We start from the raw sequence: 23,586 nt of genomic DNA on the forward strand, positions 1-23,586 counted from the left end.
AAACAAAAAAAGGAAACCAAAAAAAAGAAAAGAAAAGAAAAGAAAGAAAGAAAAGGGTCACTTAAAAAGTGTATGGGAATTAATATGTGCATCGCAAAACCTAAATAGGGGCGTGTTGTCACAAGGCAGTTATGACTATTCGGAATCATATGTTCGGGGATAATTGGTCGTACTTAACGCACCACTCAACACTGCTAATGCTAGCCTGCAGGAAGCTACGAGCCTCGAGACCCATCCAGACACGGAGCATTGAAGTGTCACCTTCACGAACAGACTTAAGAAGGGTTGTACCGGAGCCAAGTTGGCGGAGGATGGGGAGGGCACTATTCAAGAGACCGAATGTCAGCCAAGAAGAAAAACAGGTGAGGGCCGCGAAGATGTGACACACCTCTTGAATAAATCAAGGTCCGGATCCAAGCTTCTTCCGATTCCCTCCAGCAGCAAAATGGAAATGACAACATTCACAAAGTCCCCTTCAAGTCGTACGTGGTGTGCTCGAACTAGATACAAAACTTCACTCAAAACGTCTCCGATTTTGACATTGCCCAATGCAAATGTCCGGCCCTTGACCCCAAGAACAAGATGTTGCATCTTCAAGGCGAAGATTTCTGGGTTGAGAACCGCATCCGGCTGTCTGGAACGCTCAACCATGAGATGACCTGCTTTATACCCGTCGAACTCGGCGATGGCCCGGAATAAATCTAGAAAATTGCGCCGGTTCGCGCTGTTAAGCTGGGTTACCAGACCCGTGTCGATAAATATGATCTGCGGTCTGTAGCCTTCAGCATCTATCTTCTCAAGTTCGCGAGTCCAGGCTTCAGGGTTGCCCTCCCATGTTGCAAGCCTGGAAAGGACCTTCTCTGGTGCATCGGGGCGAGCATCATGTCTGGTACTTGGGGCCAGTTGGTGGCCTCTGATGGACAAGTCTAGTTGCCCAGGCTTATAGAAGCGAACCATGATGTTGCCTGGATGAAGATCGGCATGGACAAAGTTGTCGATAAGGAGCATGTGTAAGAATGCATCAAGGCCTTCACGAGAAATTTCACGGTCATAGACACCACCTCCGTTTTTGAGGAACGTTGTGAGAGGAATTCCTTGTGCAAACTCCTCGACAAGTACCTCTCTCGTGGTATATTCTACATACGGATAGGGGAACCAGGCCGTAGTTCGTGACTTGAAATGCTCTCGAAATAGAGATAAATTGCTCGCCTCAATCCGGAGGTCCAATTGTAATTTCATCATCTCGCCAAATTTCTGAACTTCATCAGGCAATGATAACCATTCCATAGTTGGAATGGCATTAATCACACGGGCGAAAAACATCATTATTTGCAAATCGCGTCGAACGATCCTGTCCACTCGAGGATGAAGCACCTTGACTGCGACATAGGAAGAAGGGACCCGCTGCGGAGTGCTTTTCACCAAGACGTCGACATTCTTGCGAACCTTTTCGCGTAATTTTACAGGCTTATCGGCTATATTCCTCTCGTTCAGGGCCGAGAGGTCAGGCCGAAGCTTAGCCTTGTAGACCTGTGCAATGGCACCCACACCCAGAGGTTCCATATCAAACTCTTCGAATATATCTTCAAATGGAAGCCCATTGAAAGCTTTCCGAATGGTCCGCTTGGTAACATGAAATGAATGCGCTGGTGCGTGGGAATGCAGAGAAGACATCAGTGCACATAATTCTGGCGGGAATATGTCAGACCTCGACGCTGCCCATTGCCCCAGCTGGAGTCCATTGAGAAGGAATATTAGCATACGCTCCATCCCTTCAGGCTTGCCTAATCGTGACGTAGAGGGCATTCACACCTTGATAAACGCAGGACCTGCGCGCTCCATCGCCGACACTAGGAACTCGTACCACCATAGGGTACCGGTCCTCTCATCATCCCGATCTCTTATCCTCCGTCCAAACCATATTATGGGAACCGTCACAATCACGGGTACGAATATAGCCACCAGATGTAAGAACCGCATTCCAGTCGCAGCCACCTCAAACACATATCTCTCCAGGAATATATACACATGCCACAGGCCCCTCATTATGGCATTCGCGTCCTCTGGTACGGATTTCTGGGCCTCCTCACTGGACGCGGCAAGCATCTCTAGCTCACCCGTTGTATCATCGTCACCATTTCCATTTTCCGCAATATCGAGAAGAGCAACGGGAGTCAGCGTAGCCAGCAGCGCAGCGCTTATCGCTGAAGAGCGGTCCCAATTGCGCTTCCATACGAATCGCCATTTCCAGACGGGACTGTGTACCGGAGAAGGCGGAAATATGAACCGAGTAGACGGGTTGGGGTGGAAATATCGACACCGCGGAGTAGCTCTAGGCAGGCTTCGAAAACATTGATGACGGATGCAAAATCGGCCGGCGGTGAGGGCCGTTTTCATGTTCTCATGAGATGAGTGTAACCAATGGTCACCGATGCGGCGACAATGCTCGGGTATTTCGTCGTGTGTATGAAGAAATTCAAGGACGTTGGCCGTCCGTCCTCTGCGGCGGGCGAGCAGGTGTGCTTTTTTAGCTTGTGAAGAGCAAAGCTTGGCCGAGAGTCAAATCTAACCCGCTAGTTAACTAGTTACTTACGTCACATGTTCCTTCGTCCAAGCTTTTTCTGGAGGCTCATATTAGCTGATATATCCAGCGCGATCACGGCAGAGCATTGTTGTCTACGGAGTAACTACACTCAAGATAAATAGATATTTAAATAATACACATGTCTGAATATATGTGGGCGACCGTGTTCGATTGGAAACACAAAAAAAAAAAAAAGAAAAAATTCCCGACGCCGGCCTCACCCAAATGCATGCTATGCCAAACCAAGCGAACCCCTAACTCCGTCTATATGAGCTTTTAGTTTTGAAATTCTATCAAGAATCTATGCAGCAGTCGGTTTCCGAATTCGTAGCAGGATCTTTCGAGATATCACCCGATGGCCAACGCGGCGCCACCCGTGTGTCTCCTCTCACCGGGCCCATGCTTCCGTCGAATACCTTATGAAGGGCGCTGACAAAAGTCTTGGACACCCTATCATTCATATAAGGAAACCGGTACAGGAGTCTGCGCCTTTTCGCGGACACGTCTCGTGATTCACCTTTCAACCCACCCCGATAGAAGCAGACGGCTCTCCGTAGCTTGTAAGCCGCAAGGTCCTTCACAGCCAAGTTGATAAACTAAAATGAGAATCCGTTAGCCACTTTCGCGAACGATTTAGAACATTGGGGGTAAAAATACTTCGTCCAAGAATGATTTACACGTCGAAAATACTCGACTAGAACTCTGCCTGATGTCGAACGGATGATCTTCGGGCAAGCTATATTGCAGCCATGGGTATAAGTACAACATATTCTCATTCTGTTTCAGGTTTTCCGCAAACAAACAGGCCATCATTGATGGAATCAACGTTGCAGTGTCAAGATATACATTTCCAGACCGGCCCGACGTTAGGAGCGATGAGAATATGGCGACGCCGTTGACCCTCAGGCTTATATTCCGAAGAGCCGTTCCTGGCAGGGCTTGTATTTCACTTGTTGTTGCTGTGTTCCATATACCCCTTTGCTCCCTCTCTGCGATGTTTGGAAGCAACGCACGCAGTAGAAGGCTTTTTATGAGAGACTGCGAAGTGGAATTCATATTCAATGCGTGTCCGCCAATCACGTTGCTTCGAGAAGGGTTGGGGATAATTCCCGCATCGAAAAGCATCTCTTCCACCCGGAGGACGGACTCCCATATCTTCAAAAACATGGGGTATCTAATGAATTTGGATCTGCAGGCAAGTTGAGCCTTGGATTCGCCATGCTTATTCCATTGCTCATTGGTGTACTTGAATGCATTGATGACGCCAATGTGGTCACTGACGCTATCCCTGATGAATTGAAAAAATGGACCTTGGGCCGATTCAGTGTGGGCACGTCGGCGGTCGAAAATAGACGCCTTATCGGAGGTCAAATCCACAGCAGCAGCAGATATGAGTAAGGGCTCAAGACAGCGAAATATGACACCTAGAACAACTAGTTTGCCCGCTATGGGCGATAGTGGAAGCGATGAAACAATTCGCCCTAATGGAGTCAACCTGTCCCATTGGTCAATGAGATTCAATGCCTGAAGTTTACGAGTCATTTCAAAGATGTGCTCTCGCGATGGTGGCTCTATTAATCCCGATAGAATATCAGATATAGATCCTCTCGAAGGGAAGAGGACTTTTGCATGTAGACACGCCCGATCAAACTCGAGGCGACGGATATGAGGGGTTGAATGCGGCTGTAACGATGCTTCTCTCTCCTTGCTGAACAGGGCATAGTATTTCCCATTTTCTTTGTGGCTTGCAAGCATCACTCGGTCTTGTAGCCAAGATTTATAGATCCAGCGGCGGACCTGTGACGTGGTTGAACTCCACGGATGATGCAGTTTTTCCGTCATGAAACCGGCATCCACTACAAAACGGACACGTTCGGCAAGGGGAAAACCAGCCGTGCCAGTTGAAAGAATGATCGTTCGACTGGTCCGATCATCTGCGGAGGATCCACCACTTTTGTCGGGAGAATGCTTGAATATTCGGTATTTACCCCTATTGCTCGTATCGTTCTCTATCATCCTGACCAGCAACTGATTCACACGTTCAATATCATCTTGGTCCGGAAGAAGGGCTAGAATTGCACCCGTTTCTGTAGTTTGGGCGATGTGGTCAACAGCAGCTGCCACCAATCCAATAGGGGTTGGGGGAACCTCTTCCTGAAGGTGAGGTACAATATCTTGCTCTCCATTGACAGGAGAATTGTCCTCACTTAGTTGGAGACCATCTTCCCACCAAGAGTCACGCATGATCTCTTGTCCTTCATTGATAGACAGGTTTTCCTTGCTCGTCTGAAGAACCTCTTCCCACCAAGACTCTGGTATACTCTCCTGTTCTCCACTGATATGCGAATTGTCATCATTTAGCCAGAGACCCTCTTCCCACAAAGAGCCAGGTATAATATCTTGTTCTCCATTAATAGGTGAGTTCTCTTCACACATCCGAAGGCCCTCTTCATATGGTAATGGCCGCGCAACTTCAATATTCTCAAGGGACAGATATCGAGCGGTCTGAGGCTCAGATAATAAAGAATGATAGCCACGAACCGAACCCAACTGCTCCAGTATGCTATTCAAGTAAACCTTATCAGCCGGATGATCATTGCTTTGAATACGGACAGACGGACAAGCAAAGTCCTCCCTAGATGGTTGGACCTGAAAATAACTCGCGAATAACTCAACGTCAAAATCCAAGCCCATAACGATCAATTTAGGAACTGGCTTTCCTTGATTTACTCTCTCCGAGACTTTCGACTTCACGTACGCTAGTAGAAGATCGGTTGAGATAGTTCGCTTCTCAACATCATCTATGATCACATGAGAAGCGGTCTCAAAAATTCCATTCGATTCATCGCTTAGCAGATCCAAAAGCATTTCATGCGTGTAGTATGAGATGCTGCCAGCTAGCGTTGGGAGCTTAGGGCCAAATGAGTCACCGTATCCGACTGTGCTGCCCAGTGTTTGAGAACGCTCCAAGGCAACTCGCCCAGCATTTCCTTTCACAGTGGATAGTCTATCCTTAGAGACAAAGATATTACACAAAGCTCCTGCTCCCTGCATTATAGCGTGATCAAAAAGGATCTGCGGAACCTGAGTAGACTTTCCGCTTCCAAAGGCGCCCGTGATAAAGCTATAGTCATTTTGGTCTACCATCTGAATGATATCTGTTTTGTAGCGATAAACAGGTAGCCTCCGCGACAGAGTACGGGGATGAGGGCTTTGTTGTTCCTCCAGCCAAGAAAGGTGATTCCTAAGGTGGTGTGACCTCTGCTCGAGATCGGAATGAAGAACGTTGCCAAAGCGGAGTTCTCCTTTCAGATTACTTGGTTCGATATTTTGTACCCTGTCAACCATCTTGCGCCGGGAATAATTCAGATTCTTCGACAGAAACTTCATTTCCTCGACAACACTCCGATTCATTGAAAGCTTCTTTCGTCTTCTTGCGTATTTTCGGTAATACACATCCCAAAGACTCGGATCTTGCCGGATAAGTGTAATCGCCGCGGCTAAATTTGCAATTTTACGGACCTGTCTGTCCTCAAAAGCAATAACAGGCTCAGGGATAAGCTCATTTCGAACATATACTGAGGCAATGTACGCAGATTTCTCAGGACTAATGGGTTGCTTATCCACTTTGACACGAACGCAGTTCCGTAAGCTTTTGGAGAATTCGTAGAAGTCAATAAAGCCCTCAACTTCCCACGCAGCAATCGAATCACTGCAAGTTTGCTTCGTGCTGTTTATCACAGAGAAAATTGCCCTTTTCTTGTTGAAATCATGGATTGCCCGTTTTACTGCTTCATCAAACGAGTTGGCGGTGGTGGTAACACTTAAAGATTGTTCCTCGAGCGAAATCGTAACTTCAAAGTTGTAGCCGTCGCTTTGCAAAGAGTCACGCACCATCCTAAATTGAAATATAGGAACGCATAGGAAACGGGCAGCATAATCGTATATTCCTTTCAAGTCAGCTAGGCTGGCCTTATGATCGAATATGGCTTTCAGAAGACGACGATTGTGGAGTTCTGAGACTAAATATGTAAATGCGACATGTTTTGCATTCGCCTAGCATGTGTATTAACTCTGGCGGTCCCGAGTAACCGGGATAAAAGGGTTAACAGCCACCCACCTCTGAGTCCCCTTTTCCGGAAACTTTGATCACTGTGCGAAGAAGCGGTATGGAACACGTAACCAAGCACATAACATCAACAGGCCCAAGCGCCCGAAATTCCATTTGGAACTCCGCGCTGACAGCCGATTCCAGTAGTTCACGAATGCGAACTGGGTTAGCTTCGATACCCTTTAGGGCAGGATAATCGTCGACATTTGCGAATCCAATGGGGGTTTCCACTCCGTTGGAGGCCTCTGCCCATTTCAAGCGTTGATCATGCGCCTGGTGGAATTCGCGAAGCATGTCCGCGGTGACATCATCATTAAATATACCTTTCGATACAGCACTATATTTCCGGTTCAACAAATGTTTGGAGCTCCAATGTCCCTTTGAAACCGGAATGAGTCCCGACCGCAAGCTGCGTCTGGCCGAACTCACTGCGAGGGAACGTGTGGCGGGAATAGAGTCTGGAGAACGCATCGAACGCCATGGGGTCGGACATCTTCGAGGACAACGATGCAGGCGGCGCTAATTGACAGAATTTCAGTTAGACCTCCCAATACACGGTGGCATTCGAAAGTAGAACGCGCTCACCACAGCCGTTTGCATCTCGCCCAGTTTTAGCATTAAAATTCCACCAAGACCCTCCTTTCATCCGAGTCTCAGCTTCGCCAGGCGACAATTTTCGAAAGTCATAGGATTAATGGCAAAAAGCTACCATCTCCACTATTGTCTCTTCACCCCTCAAACCCAAGCATCATTCCAGAAATTCAAGATCCGCTCAACGCTGGCGGCGTCCATCCATCCAGGTTGATAGCCGGTCGAAAGTTATTCCGTCCCGAAAACTAGTTCAGAGGCATCTTGGCTCTACGCTTTCTGCGCGAATTCATCGGTAAACATATGGAGTACAGAGTATATTGTCACTACGGCGATGCACCGGCCCAGAGGGATCGACATTGCAGTATGTTGCTCTCTACGACTAGTTGGGAATTTATGTGATTCTGCTTGACATTAATTGACGCATGGGCAACCCCCCAAGTCATCCGGGTCGTTCCCTTCCATATATCTCCAGAGCCTGCTAATTTCGCGAACGGTTTTGAAAGTCGTTCCCACGGTGCTAACTATATCCTCATTAATTGACATGCAACGGCCGTTCTCCGCAAAACATGCCCTCGCAGGAACATTCAATACCCGGTGGGCGAACTGGTCTCGTGCGTCTGGCGTTGCTTCATCCACCTCAACGACCTGGTCTAAAAACCCTAGCTCCTCGTTATTATGTTGAGCTTCGAGGGGAGGAAACATGAAGTCCAGGTAATGCTGGTTTAACATATGACCCGTGGCACCCATGCGGATGAAAATTTTGCCGGCAAATCTATTCTCCAAAATTGTGCGAACATTGTACAAAACTCCCCATCTAGGAACAAGGTCTTCACTATTGACATAATGCTCGATATATGGTATCACCCCGGTGCGAGCAGTACTAGAGCAACGGTTAATTGCACGGAGAGGATTGTTGAAATGAGATGCCGCCGACCCAAACGTGTATACTTCCAGCTTTGCCATGTTCTCTGCAGGAACGTCCGTGAACAGCAGGTCGAGGACCATGGATAAGATAATCCCTCCTTGAGAATGACCGATGAGGACAACCTTGTGAACGGTTGGATCGACCAAGAACGCCTTTACCTGATCATAGGTAAATCGGATGCTATAGGTATTGAATGAAAACGATCGTTGGATAATGCATTCGAGCAGGTCACCAACGAGTCCGTACGTGGCATTGTGTATGCCAATTATAGGACGGCCAAAAATTGCTGCAAGGCGGTCACAGTTCTGCTTGAGCCCGTAATGACTGAAAAGAATGATTAGTGCGAATGTTAAAATCTGTCATAAGCAGGATGGGAGCCTACGATTGAAGAATTCCATTAACAAAGACCCAGCGTTCTTTTTTCCGTCTCGCTGCGTTTATGATATTGTCACCCTCCAGGCTCGAATATACAATATCCGGCCCACGCAACGGAGCACACAACAGCCAGACTAGCCCTAGGAGGAGCCCAGCTACAGGAATACTGAGCAATCCAGGAAGCACCCAATACGACAGGCTCATCAGAGTAAAGACCAAGGACTCCAAGACGGTCACGACTACCAAAACTACGAGATTGATCGAATTTCGGCCTTTCAAACTCAGCTCATCGGTGTTTCGGCCGGTGGAAAACGGCCGAAAAAGGTTTGGTAGAAGCGGTAAGACGCCAGTCAAGGTCCGCACGTCTCGGCACATCAAGGCGACGGGGTTGTTTCGCGTTGTTGGTGGACTCGTGAGAGCGGTTTTGTCGATCTGTTCTGGAATGTAACAAACGCGATGCCGTCGCGGCCTGCGGGTTTCTGATGGTGTCCGGAACTCAGACATTGCTCAAAGCTATCTCCTAAGCAGTCCTGGACTTATTGCAAATATTAAAAGTAACGGCTAATTTGCAGAAGCTGCTGCCGTGAGGCTTCGACTTTGAAGGATTTAGGACGTCTCTCGAAGAAGCGACGAGCCTTCAAGCTTTTAAGGAAATGGACTTGCTTTTTCCTCAAAACTTTTAGGCATTGGCTACCGTATCTTAGGAGTATTCGGGAATGGCACTCTCTAAAATAAGATAACGTCCAACTCATCCGATCTGTCAAGTCAACTAGTACAGTAAAATAAGCAAATCGTTATATGCTCAGATGACCTCTCCGAATCGATCACCATATCAAGGCGACATATTACAAACCCAGCCCCATCGTATGGGCATCCGTTACATCTGGAGAGTGTCATAAAGCCAGGCTATTATATTCATTTCCAATCCTCTGTAGTACGGAATAGACAAATTGGAGGCCGGACTCTCCTTTACCCTGGCGAGCATAAGGCTGAAGTTGGCAGGGCACCGTTGCCTTGGGGCTGTCGATCATTTAAATTCTTATCTGCAGTGTCCAGCATAACTGTGTCCATGTGATGGATTCTTCCTCATGCGACTGTTGTGGTGTTGAAAGACTGTATCGTCGCTACTTCTCGCCGAAATAATATGGGTGTGAGGCAAATTAATCTTATGGCTTAATGTAACATTACTTGGGGACAAATGGATAACATATATACCTATACAAACAAGAAAAGAACTGAGAGAGGAGAACCAGGCCTGGCGGTCATCGTTATGCACCCATTCCCTTCAACCACTGCGAAAACTCCAAGTCAGGCTTGTTTTGATCCGGCCTGAGAAAGATAAGGAGGAACATATGAAAGCTCCGAGAGGTCAAATGGCATGCCTCTGACAAAATAGAAACATCACACTATTAAGACAATGGAGGGAAAGAAAATACAAAAATGAGATCCAAAGACCCAAGGCTAAGACACCGTACCCCATTTTGCTCTTGTGCTTTGAAGCCCTGAGAATGACTTATCGGGCTTACAATCATGATCGAAAGTTGGGTATATATTTGAGATTTCTTTTAGTGTGACTCTCTCACGGAGCCTCCGCTAGCTCTCCACCATACATCGCCGCCCCATTTCATTAATCGCTCGACAGCAGCGGTAGGTGAATCAAGAGCGGGTCGGATATCGAGGTAGAACACCGGCTCGCCAGTTGGCTCAGGTGGACCAGAGTAATAATCAATCACGTAGCGAACCTCTTTCGGTCCCCACGGCGTGTTGCGCAAGACGTACCAGTCATGACGATCGAATGGCGGAGGAGTGCTACCAAGTTCAACCAGGTCAGACTAAACTTTTCTCGGAAAAAGAAAAACCGCCCACTCTTCAAGGGGGAGAGTTGAGCACTTACCCAAACTTCGCTGGATACACCCATCCCAACAACTGCAAGATCGAAGCCTTAGGCGTCCTCTCCTGCGGCCGTCCCATAAACCTCACCAACTTCGGTTGCTCAGCTGATACCCCCAGGACTCTCTCCTTCTCCAACTCCATCTCCAAATTCTCCGAACCACGCCGACATTTGTCCCACCCACTCTTCAACCCATTGGAAAACGTATTCTCCCACTGCACAATCTCTTCCCATGCACCCTCATTCAAAAAATTATGCACCGCAACCATCGCTTCGACCGCATGCTGCGGTGTGTCTGTGTATCCCTTACGCAGCATGGCGTTATACATCTGTTGCGGGGAGGGATACTCCCAGTTCCCGCCTGCGCCATCAGCACGAGGAATCGAAGAAAGCTCTCGCTCAACGGGCAAGTCAACGGACTGGTTAGGCGCGCGGGATTGCGAGATATTCGAGAACATGTAATTCAAGGGATTTAACTTTGAAAGGGTTGATTGCTGTTCTTCTGGATATGAGGCAGATGGAGGCGAATCGGATTTCGCGGACGACGGAGCGACGTAGAAGGGGGAGTCGGATGCGCGAACGGGACATGAGGATTGGGACTGGTTCTGATCGGGTGTATTATGCATTACCGGGCATGTGGACTAAGTTAATTTCCCCATAAGTGATCCGAATATCATTTCTGAGAAAAATTTGTGTATGCCGTGCTCACCTGGCGCGAATTTGATGGAGCAACTTGGGTCTGCGCGGTGGGAGTGTGCCCACCAGAAGGTGAAGCCCAAAACCATCCCATTGTAATTATTTCAAATATCCAATTCTTGATAAGATAAGAGCTGTTGCTATTCTTGGTAAAACCCCTAAACCTAGTGTGTTGAAGGAAATCTGGACAAATTCACGATCGAGTCGGTCCAAAAAAAGATCTTCGATTAGATATTAAGCTACGTTCACGTGATATGACATAAGGCCCCAAGAGAATGTCGTTGAAGTGACTAACTACTCCGTAACTGACGTGATACGCAAAGTGATTTCGGGAGTACTCCGTAGTCAAGACGTAAAAGCTACACACGCTATTACATTAGTTAAGGTAGGACATCAGTCAAGCCCTGGAGTCCCGCTAAGGTCACCCAGTGAAGAAAAGGAACGAAGGAGGAAATTTCGGGAGAAGGCGCATTTGGACCGTAGTGCTCAGAGCCAATTCACTACATTCCAAGAAATAAGACACCACCGTTCGCTGTACGAATCTTAAGGATCACGAGGAATGTCAGACAACTACTGCTGCAGCATCGTCTCTATTCATTTTTGATTTCAGTATCCTCTTCAAAAACCACCGAAATAGTCATAGCATCGTTCCATATCCTTCTCCAAAATCCCAAATGGCAATGAGGCACATAAATATGCCCACGAAGCACCTCCTCGACTTTGTTCCAGTCCTTCCAGCCCCGTAGCATCGCGATATGCCTAATTCTATGCAAAAACCACGGACGCTCCAACTGGTCGCCTGATTGAAAGGCACCGAGGAAGGCAGCCCACGCTAAGAGGTCGAGTAAATCATCACCCAGTCTAGTCGGCCTGTCTGGTGGACACCTCTCAAGAACCGCCTTTACATGGGTTGTTATGGCTCTTCCAACGCCGGAATTGGGCGGTGCAACTACGCAACCGGTGCTAATGTAGCAGATACAAGCTAAGCGGGCAACGTTTTCTACCGGGGGTATGGTGACGTCGTTCTTGGTGCCGGCCTTGCTGAATATCCGATAGGGATAATCCAGGAGCTCGTGCTCTAGTTCATGGACACGAAGGCGGTAAAACTCAAGCTCTTCACTCGTAAGGCCTATGGGGTCTTCGCGGTTAAAATTCTCAAGAAGCACCATCTCACGTATTTTTGCAATTACTGCCTTCAGCGTATCGCTAAGGTAGGGACTGTTCTGTAACCTAGACGTTACCCGGTTTAAAGGGGACTTTTTAGCGGGAGCTATTCGGGACGCAAGAGCAGGGGACATTGGCTGTATATGCCACGTTATCGGGTAGTATGGACGACGCAACAGTCCGCATGCAATTTTAACATCGCACCTAGAATCGCCAGTCAGATATGGAACCAAATACGCACTTAATGGAAACTACTAACAGCAAAACACCGCCGAGAGTGCGAGTTGCTTCGAAGCTCGGCGACGCAATTCCTCCTCTGGATTCCACCATCTTCTTCACACCCTCAAAATGCATTTGAGCCTCATTAAACAATCCAATCGTTACCTACGCCAAAGTCAGTCGACGAAGACGAAAGGGCCATAGAGAGAAAGGAGTGAATGTGGCTCGATAACAACCGCGGCAAAGAAGAAACGCACAGCAGCAGATATTAAAAATATGACAGTCTCGAAGGCCGCGGGATCTGCAGCGGTCTCAGGATTGTGTAGCTTTTTGTTCATTTCCCTAAGGGCCTGCGCCTTCATGACATATAGATCTGCCTCAGGCACAACCCTGTTGTCCATCTGCGAATAATCAACGATCTCCGTACGAAGAATGGCTTTGTGTGCCGCGGCCAGGCATAGATTCGAGAAAAATGGCCCAGGCTCAGCCATTGCATTCGCGACAAAGAGTCCTACCCTGGTGTGGGCTTCTTTAGGATGTCTCGCCTCGACCGGGAATGTCATCGGTAGCATTACAAGCGCCACTTTGCCTTGTAAGTGATGGTCACAGCAGACAATTACAATAAACGTAAAGAAATAAAAGAGGTGATATGAAGAGGTAAAGTATGCGAAGACGATATGCTTCTATATTCCTTTCCATATTGCCGGAAATGGAAATGTATCCAACCAAGGTAGGGGATGTGTCCTGTGTCAACTTGTTTGTAATAGATCAAGATGAACAAGTATCAGAACAACCCGGACTAATCCACTGTATTGAGTGTACTTAATCCATAAGGTTTTTATCAAGTTCTGATAATTAAAGAAAAGGGTCAGAAAAACAGAAAGAAGGAAAGTCCTCTTGCAACTTACAATGCTTCATAAGCCTGTCAACAACGGGTTTGATGTCATCAAAGCCGGGTAGGCTCCAGAAGGGATCAAAGTATGATACCCCCGGTTCCGAGAACGGGCTCGGAACGTGGTCCGACAGGGAGCCAATAATGGGTGGATTCCATGAGGGAGGTTTTCTTGACCTTGTGGGTATTACAATAGTTGACCCAACACCAAGCGGTGCACCTGAACGGGGCCGTAGTAACTGTTTACCGGAGTCGGGAGATTTGGCATCGGGGCTTGCCTGAACCTTTTTGTCTCTTCTAGAAACTCGTTTTAAGCCGGCAAGTCGTTCTCGCCGGCGGACGTCGCGCATTACATGGGATCGAATCGCCTTTCTGGCGTTCGCATCCTTGATGCGTTTAGAAGCTAAGTTGTCATCGTGGTCGATAAACGTAAAGGAGGGTAAGTCGTTAGCAGGGATTGGCTTTTTTGGACCTAAACCGGGAAAAAGCGCGATTTCAACGTTAGTGGATCTGGGTGTTACATTCTCCAATTGAGATAAGAAAACTAAATATGGAGAAAGATCTTTGGTGTGTTTGTTGTTTCTGATCCCTTTTTTTTTTTTTTTGTGGTTGCAGCGGTTCTTAAGGTTAAGTCTCCGAAGACCCACCAATGAATTCCTGTGAACCCCGACTTATCGAGACGAAATGGCCCGTTGGGGGAACTGTGCTGGGGGCAAAGACAATACTCAAGAGCAAAAACCAGGTGACTCGTAAAAATAAGAAAGGGAAAAGGGGCTAGAAGGGAAGATCCGGCAATCGGCGTAATGGTCCAGATTGAGACAAAAAAGGCGCTCAAAATTTGTGCTATACCACTACCCGGGACGGAGAACACGGAGAGGCCAAAGAATGAGACAGAGACATGTATCTTGACCAAACGTACAGGGAGCTTGACGGGATGACGCGCTGCTGTTCCCTTGCCTGGCGGGCTGGTCCATCGTGGCCAGACAAAAAGAGAGATCTCAGCGTCAGCCAAGGCCCAGAGTTATGCAGTAGAGGAGCGTTCCTTGCGATACGTCAAACGGAGACCGGGAGTGAACGGCCATGTGGCCCCGTTTGCTCCGTTGCACCGTTTGTGCCTGCACGGGAGATGAACACGGCTAGCAACCTGCGATAGCCCTAAGCGGAGTAGTGCATTACTCCGGAGGCCTGGATTGGGGGAGAGTTGGGATGGACCAGGGTGTCGCGGAGGGGGACGAGATGCCTGGAGGGAACTGACCGGTTGTGTGGGGGTGGGGGTGTACACAATAATGGAGTGTTCGACAAATGACTAAGGTGATTGACGATACATACGATGAAAGCTCTCGGCAGCGAAGAAGACGGTGAAGGGATGGAGAACGGGAGTTGGATGATGTTTGGGTAGGGTTAGGATTTAGTTTGACTCGAGCCATCCCGGACGAAGATCCCATTGCTGGAGTGGCTGCTGACTCGCTGGCGGCGCACGGAGGACTTGCTTTTTCTCTTCTCGACATCAACTCCACGCCCGCTGTCGGCTCTTGCGCCAGAAGGCCGTTTTGAGTCGAAGTCCTCGCCCCGGGGGGACATCCAATGGATCGACGAGCAAAGCCCTTCTGTCGACCCTGCAGACGGAATGGCCTGGCGAAGTGGATGCTCGACTCCAAGCGAAAATCTCATAGCCTGCGCCTAACGCGGCCTGTTTCTGTTTCTCACAGATCATTCGCCACCTCCAACGGTTGCCCGATCGGGACGCTCCAGGCTCTTCGCGTGTCCGAAGCCGAACAATGAACAGTGAACAATGAACAATGAACAATGAATAATGAACCATCATCACGAACAGCCACCATCCCGGCAGATGCAAGTAGGCAAGGATCCTCGCTCGAATCACCCGCTGACATGCAATGTCTCGCGCCTGGGGCCCATCGAGAATCGGATTTGCACCTCGGAAGTAACCTTCCCCTGAGCTTGCTCCCATCCCCTCCTCTCGCAAATATAAAATGTCGTCACGTCTCCCTTTCTCCAAAGACCATATTTAACTGACTTATTGACTGTATCGCGATTATAAAAAATAAATAAATAAATCTACAGCCTTTCGATGGATTCTCTGTAGATACAGTACACACATGAAATACATGCACGACTCCGTAGGCTACGACAAGGGTATATCGTCGTGGCAGCACGAAAAATTATCAAAAAAAAAAAAAAAAAAAAAAAAAAAAAAAAAAAAAATTCGGTCTACAATCCATTAACAAAAACAAGAAAAAAAAAAAAGGAAAAAAGGAAAAATAAAATAAAATAAAACGCTAGATGCATCCGAATCCCATCGCTGAATTTCAACTCTTTCCATCCCAGTCCCAACCACATGAAATATTGCCGAATGTCGCAGTGGACATGAAGAGGTGTGGAGTCCGGTTGCTGTGCAGTCCTGGCTCCGTTTGAATAGGCGAAAGGAAAGAAAGGCTCCCGGCGCACAAAAATGCGCTACGAACAGTGCTTTAGACACGAATGTCGTCGAACAGCCGTGCTAACAAGGCGTAGCCTAGGACCATCAGGACTCCAACCCAAACCTTGTGCCGACGGAACCAGCTTTGACCGACATCACGGGCGACTTGCCCTCCCTCCATGACAGCCCCTATGCTTGCAGTGCTCCCCGCGGGCCGACGACGCAGCGCACTTGTCTCTGGAGCGCAGCTCGTGGCTGCGGCGTTGGGATCAGGGAGGATCTGGCCGGTGGCGACGTCAATACGGTTGTCTTTCATCCACTTCCAATTCTCCTCGTCCAGCTCGGGCCATTCTGCCCGAAACTTTTTCCCACCGTCTCCCGCTTTGATGTTTGCGATGCCTTTGATGGTCGACGTCACGCCGGGAACGGCATTAGAATGGGATCCCCCGCCCGTTGAATTCCACCATCGTGACCGTGCAGCGAGTAGTTTGCGTTCCGGATCAGATGCACTGACGCTTCCTGTCGTCATTTCCTCACTGGTCATGAAGGACAAGAGTCCTATCAAGATCGTCGAAACTTCCCACGCTGGGTTGAATGACTTGGGATGGAAATCGCTGATACTGAGACAGAGTCGAGAGGAGGGCTGGAACCGACCGCTCGGGGTGTGCATGCGGATGGCAGGCGGCGCAAATGGATAGTCTGGTGGGAACATCAACGTTCCCCAGTACTGGCCATTTTCATATGGTGTCTGCGGGGGACCTTGAAGGATGTAGTGCCATCTATGAAGCGATATGATTAGAGACCAGATTCGAGAGAAATGGGCGTTGGGAATTTCTCACTCTAGGATGTTTGACTCTGAGGGATGAGCAGTGATATAGGGCGGAGGGTTCTTTTGAATGTTTTGGTATTCGCGCGTCAACTGATAGAACAAAGTGTTAGCCTCTCCGTGATGGCCTTGCCTTTGGTGAACTGACCCGCTTAGTCGCCGCCTTGTTTGCCATGCCGGCAGATTGGACGAGGGGTTTCGGGGGTGGCTGTCAACAAACAGTTTCTGATTTTGGGAATGGAGACGAGATGTCCAATCTTTGCCCCAGAAAAATGAAAGACTGACAAAGGAGTGAATAGCGGCGGTTGTTCGATGAAGCGTGATGTAAATCCATCTTACTTGTAGCATCCCCGAAGAAGTTGGTCCTTACAGGGCTAAGAGGGCCGGTGTCACGTGAGCGGACAGGAAGTTATTGGGAACATCTGGTGGTGATGGCTCCAAGAGTGCGACTTTGCGCAGACATTGAGCCATTGACGGAGCCGAAATGGCGTCACCACTTCAAGATGACGACGGCGTATGTGTCACTTTGTTTTAATCTCTATTCTCGTTCCGACGGGACTGGTTCGATGCGCTGACGGCAGTCTGACCAAATAGATTTTCGAGCGGCTTCGGAAACAGAACGAAGATCCGAAAGTCTTGGAGGAACGGCAGCAGGCTGTGAATGAGAGGATACATACCATATATCAAAAAGCGCAAACGAGATTAGCAGAGCTGGTTAGAACTCCCGGATGTTTTACCCGCCTGATTGCTATGAAATACGGCCATTAAGATCTTACTTTCATACCCGCCTCTAGATTGATCAAAATTCCACCCTACCATGCACTATTTCGTCGGTCCAAGTACTAAATGCCTCGCATACTCGGAAAGGCTTTCTGGAGAAGGTCCTCAGTCCTCTGTTAAGCTCCAATAAGGACCATCCCTACACTCTCGCCGAAGCTCTCCAGGAAGTTGGCGCCTGCACTGATAAACTCCACAAGTTTGGTAAGTTGAGCCATTGGAAGCTCATATATCGCTGTAATCACCTGCTTTTGATATTAAATAATTCGGACTTCAGATATCTTTCAGCAGCCGATATCCGTATACCTCGACAAGCCCTCCCAGACTGACCCGTCCACCACACCGACCGACCTGGACGTTTACCTATCCGTCAAGGAGAGATCTCGATTTCTTCTCAAAACCGGCACGGATCTAGGAAACGCCGAGGGCTCCGCGTACGCAAACGCTCTATGGCGCAACATATTTGGCGGAGCGGAAACGCTAAACCTCAATGCCTCCTTGGGAACCCGAACAAGGTCGGCTTACCAAGCGACGTTTGAAACTCCTATCCTCAGTGACCCTGACTTTCGATTTGAAATCGGTGCCCTTGCAAGTGACACACAAAAGTCATGGGCTAGTCATGAGGAAGTGGTCAAGGGTGCATGGAGCAGACTCCGTTGGATGAGTGCCGCCGGTCATCGCCATGAGCTAGGATTGAATGGATTCTGGAGGCAGGTTACGGGCCTTGCAGGCAACGCCTCTCCGTCCGTGCGCGAAAATGCCGGCGACAGCGTGAAAACAAGCATTTCACACACTTGGACTAAGGATCAGCGAGACAATCCCATCCTGCCGACAAAGGGTTTCTACGCTAAAACATTAAGTGAACTAGCGGGATGGGGCCCCTTGAAAGGTGATGTCTCATTTTGGAAATCAGAGATAGAGACCCAGGCAGCGGTCCCCGTACCGATTCCAGGACTCAAGGGCGATAGCGGCATCAGTTTCACCACTGGCTTCCGTGCCGGCCTTATTTATCCGCTAGGCATGGACTCCAACTCCAAGCCCCAACTCTCTCGGATCAACGACCGATTCCAGCTAGGAGGTCCGACGGATGTACGAGGTTTCAGAATTTCAGGACTTGGTCCGCGCGAAGGTCCAGACGCGCTAGGCGGTGACGTTTACGCTGCCGGCAGTGCTAATTTGCTCTGTCCTCTTCCACGCGTCGGTGCTGACAAGCCTTTCCGGCTCCAAGCCTTTGTCAATGCCGGGCGGTTACTGGCTCTGAAGACACCGCAAGGTGCCTCTCCCACCTCTCCACAAGAGGTCAGAGAGAGCGTAGCTAGCACGCTTTCGGAGCTCGCAAATGGCCTTCCCAGCACGGCCGCCGGTGTCGGGCTGGTGTATGCTCACCCAGTGGCAAGGTTTGAGCTGAATTTCTCCTTGCCTCTTGTCTTACGAAAGGGGGAGGAGGGTAGGAAGGGGCTACAGCTTGGTATTGGAATCAGCTTCCTGTAGAATATGCTGTAATCTTGTACTTTAAAAAAAATACATGGCAAACCTAAATTCTTCCTGAAGGCTTTCCGTTACCGTTCTACCTTCAAATGCCGTGTCGGTGGTGTGTCGTCGAGATAAAGTCATAAACAGCGCCAGGGTTGCTACAAACAAGTTTTTAATAATTAGAAACAATAGAGCCAACAGCCTGTTGCTATTTCTATCGCAGCAACAAAAAGGGGGTTGCCTGCGTGCCTGAGCTGACTTGCTTTTCGAGTTTCCACCGTGGCACACATCACTTCACCAACAACCACACAAGTTCGTTCATCAAGCTTCGAACACCCGCTTCAAACCTGATTCCCACCACGCCATTTACCCTCAAAGCAACTGAACCATCTCATTTAGAATACATATCGCCGATACTCGCTCTCGCGATCCCCCTCGATCAACCGTCGCACTAGCTCCCTATAACCAACCTCGGCCGCAATGGCCCAATTCTACTCCCAGCAACCACAACAGCCCTACGGCGTTCCCCCCCAACAATCCGCACAGAACCTTCAATTCTACTCTACATCGTACTCATCAGTCTCCGGACACACCACACCGTCACAGGCAACATATGGCGGCTATGGCATGACATCTAGTTCCGCCCCCGCGTTCCCCGTCGGTGGTGGAGCAGGCGGCTACGGCGCTGGTGGTTACGGAGGCTCAGCGGCTGGTGTCAGTGGAAGGATGGGCGAGCAGGGTGGTTTGAGAATGGGATGGCTGGCAGCTTTTGGAACGGAAGGATATGAAGGAGAGCCACCCTTGTTGGAAGAACTGGGGGTCAATTTTGAGCATATAAGAACAAAGGTTGGTTGAGCTCAGTTGAGCTGTCTGGGAGCGCGAAGTCAAGTTTCGAAACCTGCTTTCGACCTCGACAATGGAATTACATGTCTTGCATTTTACCAATGCACCAAATCGCTGACCATCTATCAGACACTCACCGTCTTGAATCCCTTTGCCCACATCGATCAACACCTGATGGACGACAGCGACCTCTACGGTGCCCTCCTCTACATCCTACTTTACGGCACATTCCTCCTTCTCTCCGGTAAAGTGTTCTACGGCTACATCTACGGCGTCGCTGTCTTCGGCACCGTTGCCCTTCATGTCATTCTCAGCCTTATGTCTCCCACCCTCGACACCCCCAGTCCCACCGACGTCTCATCCGCCGACCCCAGCGGCTACCACCCACACCACAAACCAAATCCTAACGCAGGACATTTCTCATCGACGTTAACATTCCCTCGTTCCGCCAGCGTGCTGGGTTATTGCTTCCTTCCACTAGTGCTAACAAGCCTAGTGGGCATTCTCATTCCTATGGATACGATGTTCGGATATCTCCTCACCACCGCCGCCGTGGGGTGGTGTACGTATAGTAGTTCAGGAATGTTTTGCGCTGTTGCGAGGATGAGAGGCATGAGAGCTTTGGTGGCTTATCCGTTGGCGCTGTTTTACGTGGTGTTTGGGATTATGGGAATCTTCTCGTCGAGAGGAAGTGGTACTTTGGCCGCGACAACCGCTGGCACTTGAAGAAGAATTAAAAAAGGAGGGTGGTTTACCCACAGCATTTTCTTTTTTTCCTTTTTTTTTTTTTTTTTTGGTTGGGGGGGGGGGGGGGGGGGGGGGGGGGGGGTTGTCGATTTTATAGCGGGGAACGCATCGGTTTCTTCGAAAATTGGTCAGAGAATGTTTACCTCGGGTTCGCCGAGAATATGAGTCTCGCCGTGTTGTGATATGACGGACAAGAATCGATGGCGGACCAGCGAGATCGAAAAACAAAGGGGCATATTATAGGTAAATTCTGTTGGAGTTTTACAGGTGATGTTGGCGTGGATATATGTACGGATCTCCTATTATATGGTGTCCTTGCATCTGGTATTTCCGCGTATATGTATACCCAAATACTATGTGATAATGATATACTTGGACTTTGTACTCTATTTCTAATGCAAAGAGATATTTTTCGCCAGATGCCCAACATATCTAATGCAATATTTATGCAAACTGTCATATCATCATCACAAAAAATTCCATGCTGGGATATATCCGTAACTACCATTTCAAAGTGTGTGCTTGCCACTCAATTACTTCTGATCACCAAATTTCTCGCCTTTCTTCGGCGCCCACTTCTTTAACCAATCCTTTGCCCGATCAATATCACCGCCAGCTTCCTGAATCGCCGCAACGCCCCAGCCCAATTCGTAACCCGCCTCCGAAGCAAGTAACTCCGCCAATTTCCTCCTCGTCTGATTATTTTCATCAGAGCAGAAATACAAAGGCGAAGTATTCTCCAGATCTTGGCCGCCTACGGGAATCGAAACTGCGTTGATCAATGGCTTAACCAACGCCAGCGCCTCCTTCGCGGACACGCTGCTGATGCCCATGTTTGCCCGGCCAGTCTTGCAGTACTCGTTTCGACACCAGGATTTGCCGCAGCCACTAAGCATTTGGGACAAGTATCGCCTCTCTATGCGGCGCCGTAATGCTTTGCCTTCTGGATCGTACAAATCGACGTAAAGAGGGCCGAAGCAGACGTTGCATAGGCCTAGGGAATTGTCGGCTACTTTACCTCTTTTGACCGGGTCATCCAAGGTGCTGCAGCAGTTGGGATTATTGCATACTCGGGGTGGGGGGCGGGAAAGGCGTTCAAGGTCATGGTGGCGCAGATGGGTGTTCATGTCTCGGAGGCGGATAATTCTATTGCATAGATGGCACTCCGTCGTACGCGTGCCGTCGACGAATTCATGCGGTGTCAAGTTCGATAAAAGAACCTCGGGATCGAGGACGTCCGGGTCAGTGTCGCCCTTTTGTGGGACGACGAGGTGACAGAATTGGCAGAGAATAAGCTTCTCTGGACAAACTGTGGTGCGATGGTGAGCGAGGTCGGGCAAATTCCGGGCTTTATAATGACATTTCGAGCACGGCTCTTCTGTATGGAAGATAGTATCATGTTTTGCCTTACTATATGCATCATTTCCGTTGGCTTCATCATGAGGGCAATGCCAATGGCTCTGCCACTCTGCGGATCGTTTCTGGAAAACTTTTTGACATTTCGGGCATAATACATTATTCCGGAGACAAAAATTTTCGTGCAAGACTATGGTTGTTTTGGGGACCCACTGATGACAATTTAGGCATTGCTCGTCTTCAGTATTCTGGGAGCCAAACTGAGGGTCGGAAAGCCCTAGCTGCTCTGCCTTTGTAGACGCGCTAGTACGCAAGGAAAAGTTCCAGGCTTGACCTTCCTTGCCCACTCCCTCCTCCGGTGGGCGGGCAAATATCGAGATGTAGATCGCCTCCGCACCCTCAAGTTCAATATTAGTGGGTTGAATCTGAACGTGTTTCGGAAACTCGGTTGAGAAATCACCAAAGACGTGCTCATCTTCTCTAGGCCGATTTCTCTGCCGAGAAGAAAAGGGGCTAACGAAGAGGTCAATGTCGGTATTGTCCTCCGCATCCAACTCGATTTCAATGGGCTCTGAGCGGTCCCATTCCGGTAATTCATAGTCAACGTATTGGCCCACGACTATCTCGGCACTAAGCCGCTTCCCAAATTGTAATTTTCCACCTTTAGCCAAAGATTTGGTCCTCAGTTTTTCCCTGCGCCTTCTCTCTGACTCCAGAGCTTGCTCTTCGTCCAGGGGTTCTATGTCGACTTCCAAGTCCGTATCAACAACGCAGATGGCGTCACCCTCCGGTTGTACCTTGTCCACAAGGAGTTGAAATACCTCGTCAGGGCGCCCATGGACTGCCAATGACTCCCCGACGGTTAGAGTAGTAAAATTTGCTCCCAGATAACGCTCCAGCAGAGCTTTCCAATCGTCGATATCATATCCCGGTTCTAAGGGGCGTAATCGAACATACGTTCCCTTGGGAAGCTGTACGGCATGGATAGTAAGTCTGGGATGATCATGGCCCAATATTCGGCCACTGTCTTCAGCAGCATGCTCGCCTTGTCCAAGGTCCGATAAGCGGGGATGCGACTCGAGTTCCGGCTGGTGTATTCCAAGACTTTGAAGTAGGAAGGGGCTCAGGGCAACTTCGTTCTCTTCGGCGGAGAATTCGAGGATACCCGAATGAATGACGCGGCCATTTTTGGGGTTCACTATACGGAATGTGAGAGGGTACGGAAGCTCCCGACCTTGGTTGCGGCCTTCATTGTTGACGAAGGAGGTGGAGGGTGTATAACGGTTGAAGGATTCAAACACAGAAGGGTTATAGTCGCGTGAAGAGGACGGGGCGGGGAGAGCACTCAGAATGCTCTCCAGGGCTGAAGGAGGCAGACATATTTTATCACCACGGAGCTTCTTTGGGGAGCGATTCGGCGGCGCGACGAAGTAAGAAGCAGACCACTTCAGCGGGTTCTCCATGGGTTGGGCTCGCGCAGGCGTGTGCTATGAGGTGAGACAAAGGAAGGATTATAGAATCGGAAGGTATGAGCAGGGTTCCAGCCCGGCCATCATCTTCATCGACCGCTATGCTTTGCCAAAATCACCCTCGACAGCGATGCTGCGACAAACTTCCAGAAGCATCTCATCGCCAAGATGATGTAATCAGCGGCTCCGCTTATCGGCTGTTTGCTTTGT

The 23,586-nt window shown here is 49.1% G+C and overlaps 9 protein-coding genes across 10 annotated transcripts; 2 read left to right on the forward strand and 7 right to left on the reverse strand.

The window, feature by feature from the left end:
* Positions 1-145: 145 nt before the first annotated feature.
* CIMG_08540 (Atypical/ABC1/ABC1-C protein kinase) lies at positions 146-2,516 on the reverse strand (the record flags this gene model as incomplete). Its single annotated transcript, XM_001241376.2, has 3 exons — positions 1,813-2,516; positions 389-1,731; positions 146-323 (listed from the first exon to the last, which is right to left on the reverse strand). The coding sequence occupies exons 1-3, from the start codon at positions 2,395-2,397 to the stop codon at positions 146-148; spliced, it is 2,106 nt and encodes a 701-aa protein (XP_001241377.2). The 5' UTR covers positions 2,398-2,516.
* A 361-nt stretch (positions 2,517-2,877) lies between these two features.
* CIMG_08539 (uncharacterized protein) lies at positions 2,878-7,430 on the reverse strand (the record flags this gene model as incomplete). Its single annotated transcript, XM_001241375.2, has 4 exons — positions 7,281-7,430; positions 6,705-7,214; positions 3,242-6,640; positions 2,878-3,180 (listed from the first exon to the last, which is right to left on the reverse strand). The coding sequence occupies exons 1-4, from the start codon at positions 7,311-7,313 to the stop codon at positions 2,878-2,880; spliced, it is 4,245 nt and encodes a 1,414-aa protein (XP_001241376.2). The 5' UTR covers positions 7,314-7,430.
* A 267-nt stretch (positions 7,431-7,697) lies between these two features.
* On the reverse strand, positions 7,698-9,090 carry CIMG_08538 (uncharacterized protein; the record flags this gene model as incomplete). Its single annotated transcript, XM_001241374.1, has 2 exons — positions 7,698-8,535; positions 8,594-9,090. The coding sequence occupies 2 exons, from the start codon at positions 9,088-9,090 to the stop codon at positions 7,698-7,700; spliced, it is 1,335 nt and encodes a 444-aa protein (XP_001241375.1).
* A 656-nt stretch (positions 9,091-9,746) lies between these two features.
* Positions 9,747-11,354, reverse strand: CIMG_08537 (cytochrome c heme lyase). The gene is made up of 3 exons (XM_001241373.2): positions 11,187-11,354; positions 10,481-11,118; positions 9,747-10,395 (listed from the first exon to the last, which is right to left on the reverse strand). The coding sequence occupies exons 1-3, from the start codon at positions 11,265-11,267 to the stop codon at positions 10,152-10,154; spliced, it is 963 nt and encodes a 320-aa protein (XP_001241374.1). The 5' UTR covers positions 11,268-11,354; the 3' UTR covers positions 9,747-10,151.
* Positions 11,355-11,763: 409 nt separating this feature from the next.
* On the reverse strand, positions 11,764-14,994 carry CIMG_13193 (the record flags this gene model as incomplete). 2 transcript variants are annotated; one of them, XM_004444949.1, is made up of 5 exons in its annotated part: positions 14,368-14,994; positions 13,465-13,920; positions 12,814-13,139; positions 12,597-12,721; positions 11,764-12,541 (listed from the first exon to the last, which is right to left on the reverse strand). In XM_004444949.1, exons 1-5 carry the CDS (start codon positions 14,420-14,422, stop codon positions 11,764-11,766), a joined length of 1,740 nt encoding a protein of 579 aa, XP_004445006.1. In that variant the 5' UTR covers positions 14,423-14,994. The 2 variants fall into 2 exon arrangements, with proteins under 2 accessions (XP_004445006.1, XP_004445007.1); XM_004444950.1 differs by lacking the exons at positions 11,764-12,541; positions 12,597-12,721; positions 12,814-13,139 and having other exon boundaries at positions 13,190-13,920.
* A 943-nt stretch (positions 14,995-15,937) lies between these two features.
* CIMG_08535 (ubiquitin-conjugating enzyme E2 6) lies at positions 15,938-16,985 on the reverse strand (the record flags this gene model as incomplete). The annotated part of the gene is made up of 3 exons (XM_001241371.2): positions 16,860-16,985; positions 16,725-16,804; positions 15,938-16,664 (listed from the first exon to the last, which is right to left on the reverse strand). The coding sequence occupies exons 1-3, from the start codon at positions 16,884-16,886 to the stop codon at positions 15,938-15,940; spliced, it is 834 nt and encodes a 277-aa protein (XP_001241372.2). The 5' UTR covers positions 16,887-16,985.
* A 182-nt stretch (positions 16,986-17,167) lies between these two features.
* Positions 17,168-19,046, forward strand: CIMG_08534 (mitochondrial outer membrane protein). Its single transcript, XM_001241370.2, has 4 exons — positions 17,168-17,225; positions 17,306-17,425; positions 17,506-17,692; positions 17,766-19,046. Exons 1-4 carry the CDS (start codon positions 17,196-17,198, stop codon positions 18,977-18,979), a joined length of 1,551 nt encoding a protein of 516 aa, XP_001241371.1. The 5' UTR covers positions 17,168-17,195; the 3' UTR covers positions 18,980-19,046.
* A 395-nt stretch (positions 19,047-19,441) lies between these two features.
* Positions 19,442-20,530, forward strand: CIMG_08533 (golgi membrane protein; the record flags this gene model as incomplete). The annotated part of the gene is made up of 2 exons (XM_001241369.1): positions 19,442-19,807; positions 19,934-20,530. 2 exons carry the CDS (start codon positions 19,442-19,444, stop codon positions 20,528-20,530), a joined length of 963 nt encoding a protein of 320 aa, XP_001241370.1.
* Positions 20,531-20,886: 356 nt separating this feature from the next.
* CIMG_08532 (ubiquitin fusion degradation protein) lies at positions 20,887-23,458 on the reverse strand. The gene has a single exon (XM_001241368.2). The coding sequence runs from the start codon at positions 23,368-23,370 to the stop codon at positions 21,085-21,087; it is 2,286 nt and encodes a 761-aa protein (XP_001241369.1). The 5' UTR covers positions 23,371-23,458; the 3' UTR covers positions 20,887-21,084.
* Positions 23,459-23,586: the final 128 nt, after the last annotated feature.

Source organism: Coccidioides immitis, assembly GCF_000149335.2.
Source record: "Coccidioides immitis RS genomic scaffold supercont3.3, whole genome shotgun sequence".
NCBI lineage: Eukaryota > Fungi > Ascomycota > Eurotiomycetes > Onygenales > Onygenaceae > Coccidioides > Coccidioides immitis.

Excerpts from the sequence above, each read along its gene's own strand:
- CIMG_08537 (XM_001241373.2), bottom strand. The coding sequence starts at position 11,267 with ATGGGATGGTTTTGGGCTTCACCTTCTGGTGGGCACACTCCCACCGCG. Across the intron at positions 11,119-11,186 it reads CTCCATCAAATTCGCGCCAG|TCCACATGCCCGGTAATGCA; the intron begins GTGAGCACGGCA and ends AAATTAACTTAG. Across the intron at positions 10,396-10,480 it reads GTGTATCCAGCGAAGTTTGG|CACTCCTCCGCCATTCGATC; the intron begins GTAAGTGCTCAA and ends TGAACTTGGTAG.
- CIMG_08534 (XM_001241370.2), top strand. The coding sequence starts at position 17,196 with ATGGCGTCACCACTTCAAGATGACGACGGC. Across the intron at positions 17,226-17,305 it reads CACTTCAAGATGACGACGGC|ATTTTCGAGCGGCTTCGGAA; the intron begins GTATGTGTCACT and ends CTGACCAAATAG. Across the intron at positions 17,693-17,765 it reads TGATAAACTCCACAAGTTTG|ATATCTTTCAGCAGCCGATA; the intron begins GTAAGTTGAGCC and ends TTCGGACTTCAG.
- CIMG_08532 (XM_001241368.2), bottom strand. The coding sequence starts at position 23,370 with ATGGAGAACCCGCTGAAGTGGTCTGCTTCTTACTTCGTCGCGCCGCCG.